The sequence below is a fragment of the Bufo bufo genome, chromosome 7 (genome assembly GCF_905171765.1).
Source record: "Bufo bufo chromosome 7, aBufBuf1.1, whole genome shotgun sequence".
NCBI classification, from domain to species: Eukaryota; Metazoa; Chordata; class Amphibia; order Anura; family Bufonidae; genus Bufo; species Bufo bufo.
Genome location: NC_053395.1, coordinates 125,165,925 through 125,178,862, shown reverse-complemented (window position 1 = coordinate 125,178,862; position 12,938 = coordinate 125,165,925). Strand labels below are relative to the sequence as shown.

Here is a 12,938-nt window from a genome sequence, read left to right as displayed (position 1 = left end):
ATTCGCATCGATCAATGTGGATGAAAAAATCTCTGCCAAAAAATGTGCAAAAAAAAATAAAAGCTGCGATCGCTAATAAAGATCCAAAAAGCTCAAAAGTGATCTTTATAGCGCCGCAGCGATTTTACAGTGTTTTTGCAGTGATCAGAAAAAAAAACATTTCTGTCACTGCGGTGGGGCGGACTGAACGCAAGTGTGAGCACAAGATCAGGCCTGATCGGGCGAACACTGCGTTTTTTGTAGAGCCTAAGATGACCCTAATGTACTGATATAGATCTGATTGCGATCAGTCTTGATCACTTACAGATACTATATAGTACTAGTGCTGATTAATTGCGGACCCATTCATTTCTATGGGGACAGACTTTGTCCCGCTCGGATCCGGAATTGCGGATCTGCACTTCCGGGTCCACACTTCCGTTCCGCAAAAATATAGAACATGTCCTATTCTTGTCCGCAATTGCGGACAAGAAAAGGCATTTTCTATATAGTTCTGGCAATGTGCGGATCCGCAAAATTCGGAAAGCACATTGACGGTGTCCGTGTTTTGCGGATCCGCAAAACACATACGGACGTCTGAATGGAGCCTTACAGGGGGGTGATAAATGACAGGGGGGTGATCAGGGAGTCTATATGGGGTGATCAGGGGTTAATAAGCGGTTAATAAGTGATGGGGGGGTGTAGTGTAGTGTGGTGCTTGGTGCTACTTACAGAGCTGCCTGTGTCCTCTGGTGGTCGATCCAGGCAAAAGGGACCACCAGAGGACCAGGTAGCAGGTATATTAGACGCTGTTAACAAAACTGTGTCTAATATACCTTTCTGATGTTAAAAAAATTGCATCTACAGCCTGCCTACCGCTGGCAGGCTGTAGATCAACTCGTTTACCTTACGATCCTGTGAACGCGCGCTCCTGTGAGCGCGCGTTCACAGGAAATCTCGCGTCTCGCGAGATGACGCGCCGATGCGTCCATGAGGAATAACCCGGCCGCCCGCAGGACAGATCCCTGCGTTAGGCGGTCGGGAGGTGGTTAAAAACCCAGAAAATTATGGCTGTATTTCTAGCTTAAATTGCACACTGACTAATCCTGCAAAGGCACCAGATGTTGGATATTGCCAAAAAAGTGTGTTTTTTACTAACAGAATATGAAAGCGGTATATAACGATTGAATTTCACACGTGCAGATGCCGCAAGGGCTGTAAAATAGTGTATTTTGCCAAAAAAGGGTGTTTTTAAAAACCCAGAAAATTATGGCTGTATTTCTAGCTTAAATTGCACACTGACTAATCCTGAAAAGGCACCAGATGTTGTATATTGCCAAAAATGGGTGTTTAAAAAAAAAATAAAGATTATTAGTGCAGTATTTTAAGCTTGGATTTGAATGTCACAAAAGCTCAGATGCAGTGCTGGTGTACTGAGCTTGCATAAATTGCCCGCCGCCGCCCACCTAACTAACAGACGGATAAAAGTAATTTTTTTCTGTCACTGGGCTTAGGGCAGGGTAAAAAGATTGTGCACTGCACCCACACAACTAAATCTATGTAGATCGCTGAGTTCAATTGGAGTTCTGATAACAGATTCTGTCCTATTCTCTCCCTCACAGCAGCAGCATCTTCTCCCTACACTAGTAACAGCAGAGTGACGTGCGGCGCTACGTGTCTCCAGCTTATATAGAGACTGGGTCACATGCTGCAGTGGCCAATCACAGCCATGCCATTAGTAGGCATGGCTGTGATGGCTTCTAAGGTCACACAGTTAAACGCTTGTTGATTGGCTGCTCTTCAGCCTTTCAAAAAGCGCCAAGAAATCGCCGAACAACAAACCCGAATCCGAACTTTTACTGAAATGTTCGGGTTCGGGTCCGGGGTCCAAAAATCCTAAAATTCGGTACGTGGACATGAAAATTGGCTTGCTAAATGATTATGCATGCTGTATGAAAATGCAAGCCTTACAAGTGTTTTGTTGGTTTAAGGAGACTACTAGAGTTGAATGATGTGAGCTGCAGATGCTTAATCTGAAGTCACTTCATTCAAAACTTCGGAATAATACTGTACGGAGATTCGTCTCAGTACAGTATTAGAATGCATGAGCTCCAATAAGCTTAAGTTAGTTATTCACGAAGTCGCTCATGACTTTGTTGAAGAACTTCGGTAATTGATTTTTAAAGTGGAAAACCACTTTAAAATTTGAAACCGAACTTGACTTTAGCTCTGACTAGTACCTCAGAACCGAAGCCAAGTTCGATTTCAACTTATATGGTGGTTTTCTACTTTAAAAATCAACTACCGAAGTTATTCAACTAAGTCATGTGCCAACTTACTTTGGCTTATTGGGGCCCATACATTCTAATACTGTACAGAGACGAATCTCCGTACAGTATTATTCTAAAGTTTTGAATGAAGCGACTTCGGATTAAGCATCCAAAGCTCGCTTTGCTCAACTCTAGAGACTATGCAAGAGGTCCTTCAAGTTCCACAAATGTATATGGGGTGCAGGCTAAATCACAATCTTTTGTTTGGTCAGATAATTTATAGATGGGCTATAACCAATGCTATGTATTAACAAATGGTCTTTAATGAATAATATTAACATTTTTATATATTTGTACCAATGATAACTTGTAAGTATTTCACATCCATAAGGCCAATGGGGCAAATTTATGAAATTGTCTAAAAGAAAATCTGTGTTTACAGCCGCAATAATCACATAGCAGTTTATTTCTTATAATACTCTTGTAAAATAAAAGCTGTGCCATGACTGATTGCTGTGAGAAACAAAGACAGTTTTTGTATGAGACAGTATATATAAAGCTGTTCCTTCCTCTAAATATTCTAAATATTTCCTCTAAATAACCACTTTAAATGTAAGGCTGCGTTAATATCACCGTTTAGCTTACAGTTCTTCTAATCCGTCATAAGAAGAGGGGAAAAAATAAAGGATCCTGCAAAAAAACGGATCCTGTTTCATCAGTTGTCATCCGTTTGTGCCATTTCCGTCTGAGACGGAAAAATAGATCTGAGAAAAAAATGGCTCAAATTGATGACAACTGATGCAATATGATCCCTTTTTTTTACAGGATCAGTTTTTTTTTCTCTCGCTCTCTTCTTATGACGGATCAGAAGAACGGAAAGCTAAACGATGATGTGAACTGAGCTTAATTAAGATATATATTTGTCTTTTTATCCTATTTTTAAAAATGTACTGTACATTTACACAATGGTCCATATTGTTCAAACCATACCAAAAAACATTATATGAAACACAGAGGAATTAAGGTTATAGAAATATAGAAACATACTGTAGAAGAGTTAGGTCAGAAAAAAGCAACATGGTCCATCTAGTCCTTATATTATTTGCTTTTTATCTTTATCTTAGGATAGACATGTTTCTTTTTATGTTAAGATTTGGGATGAGCGAATCAAATTCGAATGCTTCATCCGAAGTTGATTCGCATAAAACTTTGTTAGAATAGTGTACGGAGCAAGCGTTCCGTATAGTGTTAGAATGTATTGGCTCTGATGAGCTGAAGTTATTATTTTGCGAAGTCTCGCTAAACTCGGGTAATAACTTCGTAAATTAATTCCTACTGTAAAAACCTTTGTACCGAACTCGGGTTCGGTTCCAGGTGGTACCTTGGAATTGAACCCCAGTTCAGTTCATCGGAGCCGATACATTCTAATACAGTACGGAGCCCTCGCTCTGTACAGTATTCTAATGAAGATTTATGCAAATTGACTTCAGATTAAGCATCCAAAGTCGATTCGCTCATCCCTAGTTATGATAGATACATGTTTAATGGTTTAAATGTTAATGTCGGTATACCTAGTTTTTTTAGGGCAGTAAAAGGGTTAGTGTCAGTGTCGCTGGCAGCCTTCTGCAGTGAGGGAGTTAAAGGGATTGTCCAATATTTTGATATTGATGGATACCCCTGACTTAAGGGCGTAGTTGTAACAACAACCATTTTGACCCCGTATAGCTTTCCCACTGCTTAATATAATTGTTTATAAAGTAGTAGCTTTCTAGGTCTACCAAATTCCAGGCTATAAAAATATTTTCTAAAATAATGTTCCTGTGTTAAGCCAATGAAGCAGATTTTTACATTTTAAATATTGTTTCTACAGTTGTTAGTTGGTCAGAAGGTGGTTTCTAAAATTGCAGAAGCTCATGGTGCTCAGTATCGAGTTGGATCTGCATCTCACATTCTGTGTAAGTATATGAAATTTTAAAAATCATGTTTTTTTCTAATCAATGTTATTCATTAGGTTCATGGTGTTTGTACAGTAGTTGCATGACCTGTGTATTGTGCATGCTATAAAGGAGAAGTTCATTTTGATAACACAGAGCTATAAATCAATAAATGCTCTAAATGGAAAGATACAACTGTGCATACAAAGCCCCAGTTTATTCAGTTTGTACTGCTAGAACTATGGTTTTGTGTCCATGTGCCAAGTATACATGATTGAAATGCTTCTACCTCAAGAACGGGACCCTGTCATGCACTGTCATGAACTGAGAGTGGGACGTGCATACACGTTATGTTAATCCATAATTATATGCCAGACAGAAGGGAGGATTTTGTGTATTTGGGTGGTAATTCCTGCCCTATTGTTCCCACATGTGTATTCGTGACTTCCCTTTGTCCTGAGAGATAATTGAATTGCTCTTCGGGTGTCTCCAGGGCAGAGAGGAGGAAACCATGATGCATTGTGGGGACCTGCATAAATACGGGCGGGTAGCCCTCAATAAAGAGTTCAGCTCAGTTCCTGTTTTTTCTAACCCTTCAAAACGCAGCCTTGTCTCGTTATTGGAGGGAATTGCTGCATCACGCTGGGGATTGCTATGCTTTGCATATTCCCTGAAGGAGAGATCTTTCCCACACGGTCCTGAATGCTGGAGGTTCATTCAGGGTGGAAGGAAGACGGCGCGGCTCCAGTTAAGCTACGGCGGTTGTGGAGTCTGCGGTGGTTGTGGTGTCCAGTGCAGTGCTTGTGGTCCTCGGCGCAAGCTAGGAAGCGTCCATTAACGGAAGCGGATCTGTTACACGCACGTTTGGGAGATTGCAGGCGATGGGGGATTTTCAAAGCCTATGGTCGTGCTGAGGTAGTTCAGTGACAGTTAAGTGACCCAGAAAACAATGATTCTGCAGTGTGAGCCCATTGTTGGCCTAGTAGGCTTTAATGATCACCTTAGATGATCACAAAGAAAATGTATGTTTTTTCTATGCAAAATTATCCAGCCGATCGCTTTTGGTCTGTTCACAATGAAGCAACGACCTTATCATGCACGACACATGTGTCAACTTGCCCAAATTCAATGCCGTCAACAAATTGCTTCCGTTGTCACACACTACTTTGCCGATCTCCAGTTGGTGTGGAGTTAGCCACTGATCCACCTGTGCATTCAGGGCGGACAGGAGTGCTGGTCCGGTGTGACTCTCTGCTTTCAGGCAAGTCAACCCCAAGACAGCGTGACACTGTCGTATCCGGGATGTGAAATAGCCCCTGGGGAGCTGGAGGGGTGCCGTTGAAGTGGAGGAAGACGCAGCAGCAGAAGAGGACTCAGCCGAGGAGGTTAACGAAGAGGATGAAGTAGGAGGAGTAGAGGAGGTGGCAGCAGGCCTGCCTGCAAGTCATGGCGGTGTCACTAACTTCTCTGCAGAGCCACGCATTACATGCTTGGCAGCCGTCAGCAGGTTTACCCAATGCGCAGTGTAGGTGATATACCTGCCCTGACCATGCTTTGCAGACCAGGTATCAGTGGTCAGATGGACCCTTGCCCCAACACTGTGTGCCAGACATGCCATGACTTCCTTTTGCACAATCGAGTACAGGTTGGGGATTGCCTTTTGTGCAATGAAATTTCGGCTGGGTACCTTCCACTGCGGTGTCCCAATAGCTACAAATTTTTTGAAGGCCTCAGACTACACCAGCTTGTATGGTAAAAGCTGGCGGGCTAAAAGTTCAGACAAGCCAGCTGTCAGACGCCGGACAAGGGGGTGACTTTGTGACATTGGCTTCTTACGCTCAAACATGTCCTTGACAGACACCTGACTGTGGGCAGATGAGCAGGTACTGCTCAAGGCGAGAGACGGAGTGGCGGATGGTTGAGAGGGGGCAAGGAGGACAGCAGTGGTTGACGTGGCTGAAGATGCTGGACCAGGAGGAGGATGGCGGCTTTGAGTTTGTGTGCTGCTTGTACTCATGTGTTGATCCCATAGGCGTTTGTGATGTGCGATAATGTGCCTTCGCAAAGCAGTTGTACCTAGGTGGGTGTTGGACTTCCCACGACTCAGTTTCTTTTTGCACAGGTTGCAAATGACATCGCTGTTGACAGAGGCAGGCACACAAAAAAAATGCCACACTGCTGAGCTCTGCAATGACGGCATTCTGGTGGTGGCAACAACATGCGTTGATTGCCGTGCTGTCTGGCTGACCCCGGGTGCCAATGCATGCTGTCTGACTGTGCCACTAGCTCCTTGCGATGACCTCCCCTTGCTTACAACTCATCTCCTCCTCCTTTCTGTCTCCCCATCTGAACTTTCCCCCTGTTCTTCTTCTCTTCGAGCGGGCACCCATGTGACATCCACGGACACATCGTCATCATCAACCGCTTCACTTGTATCTGACATCTCAGCAAAGGAAGCATCAGCGGGTACAACATTATCATCATCACACCGTACGTCCATGTGTGTAATGCTGCCTGACTGAGACAAATCTCTGTTATCTACATCCTCTGGCAATAATGGTTGCACATCACTCATTTCTTCCAACTGATGTGTAAATAACTCCTCTGACAGATCAAGTGAAGCAGCTGTGGTGCTAGTGTTGGTTGTGGCGGCAGGCGGGCGAGTGGTAACTTGAGAAGTGCCCGAAGCTGAGCTGGAGGAGGATGGTGCATCAAGGTTCCGAGCGGAAGCTGTAGAAGATTGGGTGTCCTGTGTTAGCCAGTCAACTATGTCCTCAGAACTTTTCGAGTTCAGGGTACGTGGCCTCTGAACACTGGGCATTATTCTAGGGCCAAAGGGAATCACAGCACCACGACCACTACGGCCCCTGCGTTGTGGCCTGCCTCTGCCTGTCATTTTTTTTAAATTAGTTTAGTTGTACTATGCGTGCAAGCTACTGTGACACCAGATATGAGTTGCACTGGTGACACTATGCACTTGCAGCAGAGCCTTAAACACACAAACACGTGCAGGCAACTGACTGCTATTTATTCACAGTCAAAATTGTTGTTTCTCTTTAAATATAATCTACTGTGACACCAGATTTAAGTTGTGCTGGTGACACTGACACTATGCACTCGCAGCAGGGCCTTAAACACACAAACACGTGCAGGCAACTGACTGCTATTTATTCACAGTTAAAATTGTTGTTTTTCTTTAAATGTAATCTACTGTGACACCAGATATGAGTTGCACTGGTGACACTGTGCACTTGCAGGGCATGAAACACACGCGCGTGCAGGCAACTGACTGCTATTATATTACAGTCAAAGTTTTTTTTGTTTTGTTTTTTAATGCAAGCTACTGTGACACCAGATATGTGTGGTAGCAATGGGCAAGTGGGCACAGTATACGCTGTGAGCCTGACACACACGCTGGCAGGAAACTGCAATTAGATTACACAGGAAAAAAAAAAAAAAAAAGCAGACTGATGTTCAAGCCCTAAAAAGGGCTTTTTGGGGTGCTGTCCTTACAGCAGAGATCAGATGAGTCTTTCAGGACTGTAGTGGACACTGAATACACTAGCCTAGCTATCGATTTCCCTATTAAATCAGCAGCAGCTACACTGTCCCTCCTCTCACTAAGAATGCAGCTTCCGAATGAATCTAAAAAGGATGCTGTCCCGGAGGTGGGAGGGTCTGGGAGGGAGGGTATGATGATGATTGGCTGGAATGTGTCTGCTGACTGTGAGGTACAGGGTCAAAGTTTACACAATGATGACGAATAGGGGGCGGACCGAACATTGCATATGTTTGCCCGCCGCGGCGAACGCGAACAAGCTATGTTCGCCGGGAACTATTCGCCGGCGAATAGTTCGGGACATCTCTACATACCTATAGAGTGATACACACACACACATATATATATGTACACAGTCAGGTCCATAAATATTGGGACATCGACACAATTCTAAAATTCTTGGCTCTATACACAACCACAATGGATTTGAAATTAAACAAACAAGATGTGCTTTAACTGAAGACTGCCAGCTTTAATTTGAGGGTTACATCCAAATCAGGTGAACGGTGTAGGAATTACAACAGTTTGCATATGTGCCTCCCACTTGTTAAGGAACCAAAAGTAATGGGACAGAATAATCATAAATCAAACTTTCACTTTTTAATACTTGGTTGCAAATCCTTTGCTGTCAATTACAGCCTGAAGTGTGGAATGCATAGACATCACCAGATGCTAGGTTTCATCCCTGGTGATGCTCTGCCAGGCCTCTACTGCAACTGTCTTCAGTTCCTGCTTGTTCTTGGGGCATTTTCCCTTCAGTTTTGTCTTCAGCAAGTGAAATGCATACTCAATCGGATTCAGGTCAGGTGATTGACTTGGCCATTGCATAACATTCCACTTCTTTCCCTTAAAAAACTCATTGGTTGCTTTTGCAGTATGCTTTGGGTCATTGTCCATCTGCACTGTGAAGCGCCGTCCAATGAGTTCTGAAGCATTTGGCTGAATATGAGCAGATAATATTGCCCGAAACACTTTAGAATTTATCCTGCTGCTTTTGTCAGCAGTCACATCATCAATAAATACAAGAGAACCAGTTCCATTGGCAACCATACATGCCCACGCCATGACACTACCACCACCATGCTTCACTGATGAGGTGGTATGCTTAGGATCATGAGCAGTTCCTTCTCCATACTGTTCTCTTCCCATCACTCTGGTACAAGTTGATCTTGGTCTCATTTGTCCATAGGATGATGTTCCAGAACTGTGAAGGCTTTTTTTAGATGTTGTTTGGCAAACCCTAGGCCTTCCTGTTTTTGAGGCTCACCAATGGTTTAGACCTTGTGTTCTATATTCTGTATTATGTGTTCTTGTGTTCTGTATGTGCTCTGTATTCACTCTGGTGAAGTCTTCTCTTGATTGTTGACTTTGACACACATACACCTACCTCCTGGAGAGTGTTCTTGATCTGGCCAACTGTTGTGAAGGGTGTTTTCCTCACCAGGGAAAGAAATCTTTGGTCATCCACCCCAGTTGTTTTCCGTGGTCTTCCGGGTCTTTTGGTGTTGCTGAGCTCACTGGTGCGTTCATTCTTTTTAAGAATATTCCAAACAGTTGTTTTGGCCACACCTAATGTTTTTTGCAATCTCTCTGATGGGTTTGTTTTGTTTTTTCAGCCTAATGATGGCTTGCTTAACTGATGATAGCTCTTTGGATCTCATCTTGAGAGTTGACAGCAACAGATTCCAAATGCAAATAGCACACTTGAAATTAACTCTGGACCTTTTATCTGCTCATTGTAATTGGGATAATGAGGGAATAACACACACCTGGCCATGGAACAGCTGAGAAGCCAATTGTCCCATTACTTTTGGTTCCTTAACAAGTGGGAGGAACATATGCAAACTGTAGTAATTTCTACACTGTTCACCTGATTTGGATGTAAATACCTTCAAATTAAAGCTGTCAGTCTGCAGTTAAAGCACATATTGTTTGTTTAATTTCAAATCCATTGTGGTGGTGTATAGAGCCAAAAATGTTACAATTGTGTCAATGTCCCAATATTTATGGACCTGACTGTATATCTATCGAGAACACTGTTCATTTTCTTCCATATGCTATATTTTGCATGATACACTATATTCTTCCCTCTGTCCTTCCGATTTGCCTTTATCTATTCTTTAACATGTACAATTTCTTTATCTAATTTTACTGCTATCTGAATTTATACAATGCTTCCAGTTTGTATACAAGAGCAGTGTCCCTCTTTTTTTTCTCCTGTGCTTTCCTATACCCAATCTTCTTAAAATACTTTGCAAACTGTTATTTCACCCAATCCCACCATAAAAGCAAACTGTTAAAGTCTGGCTGACACAGGAATCAAATACTTTCTTAAAACCATTTAGACTCTCCTTCGACAATTCTACATTTAATTTCCATAATCCTTTGCCAAAGATAATGGACTCATTGACACTGATTTCGGCACAGACAATCTTGTAAACTGAAAGGGACTCATCATTGGAGAACACTGAGTAGCTTTTAATCGTCCTGAAGACGACACATAATCCAAGCGAGATCTGCAGCACTCACTTTCTGCAATATACATATATGAGTATATATATATATATAGTATATATCATTATATATCAGTGTTCACCATCAGCCCCACATTAGTGTAATGCTAGTCTTGTATTATTTGTAGAGAGGAGCAAATTTCTCAAAAATTCGATTCAGCCTGTTTGCCAAATTTTTCTAAAAAATTATATTCAATCTGAACTTGAGGCAAATCGCTTTAAAAAATGGCTATTTCCTGGCTGCAGAGAGCCTTTATACTGATGCAAAACACTGTGCCCTACAGTAACACACATAGGGAGTCTGATGTGGTAATGAAACAATACTCTGAGTCAGTATGACATGCAGATGACGGCGTCGCTCATAGAATCACGGCACACTTCACTAATTTGGGAAGTTACAGGGCCAAAACTGAACAAATAACTCAAGTGTGTACTCAGCCTTACAGGTCAATGTTAGTGTCAAGAAGAAGCGCACTTCCTTTTACACCGTCGGCAGCTGATACCACTTAGATGTCTACAGAACCTGTTCTATTAAATGCGTATACAACTAGAGCCCCCCCAACAGAGTGGATAGGGTGTCAGAAGTAAGTTTGTGTTGAAGTCATTGATTATTTTGCCCTTCCTCTGATCCTTCAGAGAATTAACCCCCAAAAAACGTATACTGTCTGTGGAGCATCAGCCTCCCTCGGTCAGCATTTGGTCAGTAAACCATCAATATTGCTAAAGCCCAAAAAAACAGGAGTGGATCCAAAACAGAGATTACATGTGAATGGAATATTTCAATGTTTTCTGTGTTTTGTACCCACTCCTGCTTTTGGCTGCCAAATCATAAGCAAATTCAGATGCAAAATAGGGACCATGTCATGCAGGCCGTACAGCTGTTACATAGACAGGATCAGTTGTGCGTCAAATTTTTCCTTCCTTCTGACAGATCACAAAAAGGATTAAATAAATCATGTGTCCCAGTCATGAAGTGGGAAGGGTGGGAACAGCATGAGAAGTCCACAGAGTGGCCCTATTATATAGTGGCTAGGTAGAAACGGCATGAGAAGACCACTGAGTGTCCCAGTAACAGAGTGTCACTGCCTGCCCTGAGAAGATCGGATAGACTTGCAGCATGTGAGTCTATCTGACAGGTCTTTCTGTGTTTCCCTTCTGTTTGTTGTGGGAAGGATCCCACCCTTTCCACAGGTTCTGCTCGTTAGCTGTTTAAGAGGCTCTATTTAAGTTCGCCTCTTACTGCTGACTTTGCGGTTGATATGTTCCTTCTGGAGTTCTATACAGGTTGTTTGTGGATCCTCTACTTCCCAGTCGTCTCAAGCTAAGTCCTCCTATTCTCCCCTTTTTGTGTGTGTGTTGATTCTAGGTCTCAGGGAGACGCTGGTCCCTTCACGGTGGAAGGTACTGGCTGTCTCATTCCCCGCTCCCTAAGTTAGGGTTTGCTTCAGTGTCAGCAGGGCTTAGGTTCCAGCGTATGAGTTCGTTCACCATCAGGGACTTGCTCATACTTTCAGCAGTCAGGGAGAGGCTCAGGGATTGTTAGGTTACCTTTCCCTCCGCCCTAGCTTTGGGGCCTAGTCTGTTTACCTGTTTCTGTTTGTTTACTTGGTGTTCCTCTTCTCCCCACTTGACATGACACAGAGTCTGGAGGTGACAGCAGCATCAGGAGGGGGCCAGAGTGGAGCAATGACAGTGTGGAGGTGGCAGCAGCATCAGGAAGCCACAGAATGGCACAATGACAGAGTGTGGTGGTGGCGGTAGCAACAGCATCAGGAGGAGGCCACAGAGTGGCACAATCACAGTGTGGAGGTGGCAGCAGCAGCATCAGGAGGCCACAGAGTGGCAAAATGACAGTGTGGAGGTGGCGGCAGCAGCATTAGGAGGAGGCCACAGGGTGGCACAATGGCAGTTTGGAGGTTGCAGCAGCAACATCAGGAGGCCACAGAGTGGCAAAATGACAGTGTGGAGGTGGCGGCAGCAGCAGCATTAGGAGGAGGCCACAGGGTGGCACAATGGCAGTGTGGAGGTTGCAGCAGCAACATCAGGAGGCCACAGAGTGGCACAATGACATTGTGGAGGTGGCGGCAGCAGCAGCATTAGGAGGAGGCCACAGGGTGGCACAATGACAGAGTGGAGGTGGCGGCAGCAGCATCAGGGGGAGGCCACAGGGTGGCACAATGGCAGTGTGGAGGTTGCAGCAGCAACATCAGGAGGCCACAGAGTGGCACAATGACATTGTGGAGGTGGCGGCAGCAGCAGCAGCATTAGGAGGAGGCCACAGGGTGGCACAATGACAGTGTGGAGGTGGCGGCAGCATCATCAGGAGACCACAGAGTGGCACAATGACAGAGTGTGGAGGTGTCAGCAGCATCCGGAGACCACAGAGTGGCAAGGTGACATAATGTGGAGGTGTCAGCAGCATCAGGAGACCACAGAGTGGCAAGGTAACATAGTGTGGAGGTGGCAGCAGCATCAGGAGACCACAGAGTGACCCGGTGACAGAGTGGGGGGGAGGGTGGCAATACCAGTACAAGCTAAAGATGGTGGGTGAAAGAAGGAGCACTTGGCAACAGATGTGTGGCATCAGGCGGGTGGCAGCATCAGAATAGTAGCTGAGGCAGGTAGCCAGAAGAAATCAGTCTCCATGAATGATCTAGTCTGATGCATCAGGCATTGAAGGGTG

General features: G+C 44.1%; 1 protein-coding gene across 1 annotated transcript in view; it reads left to right on the top strand.

Moving 5' to 3' along the window:
• LOC121008786 (carboxypeptidase O-like) overlaps window positions 1-12,938 on the top strand; it is a 278,938-nt gene that overhangs the window by 221,606 nt on the left and 44,394 nt on the right. The window contains exon 9 of the mRNA XM_040441480.1: window positions 4,120-4,204. Coding sequence (XP_040297414.1) covers window positions 4,120-4,204 — 85 coding nt within the window. The remainder of the gene's footprint in view (window positions 1-4,119; window positions 4,205-12,938) is intronic.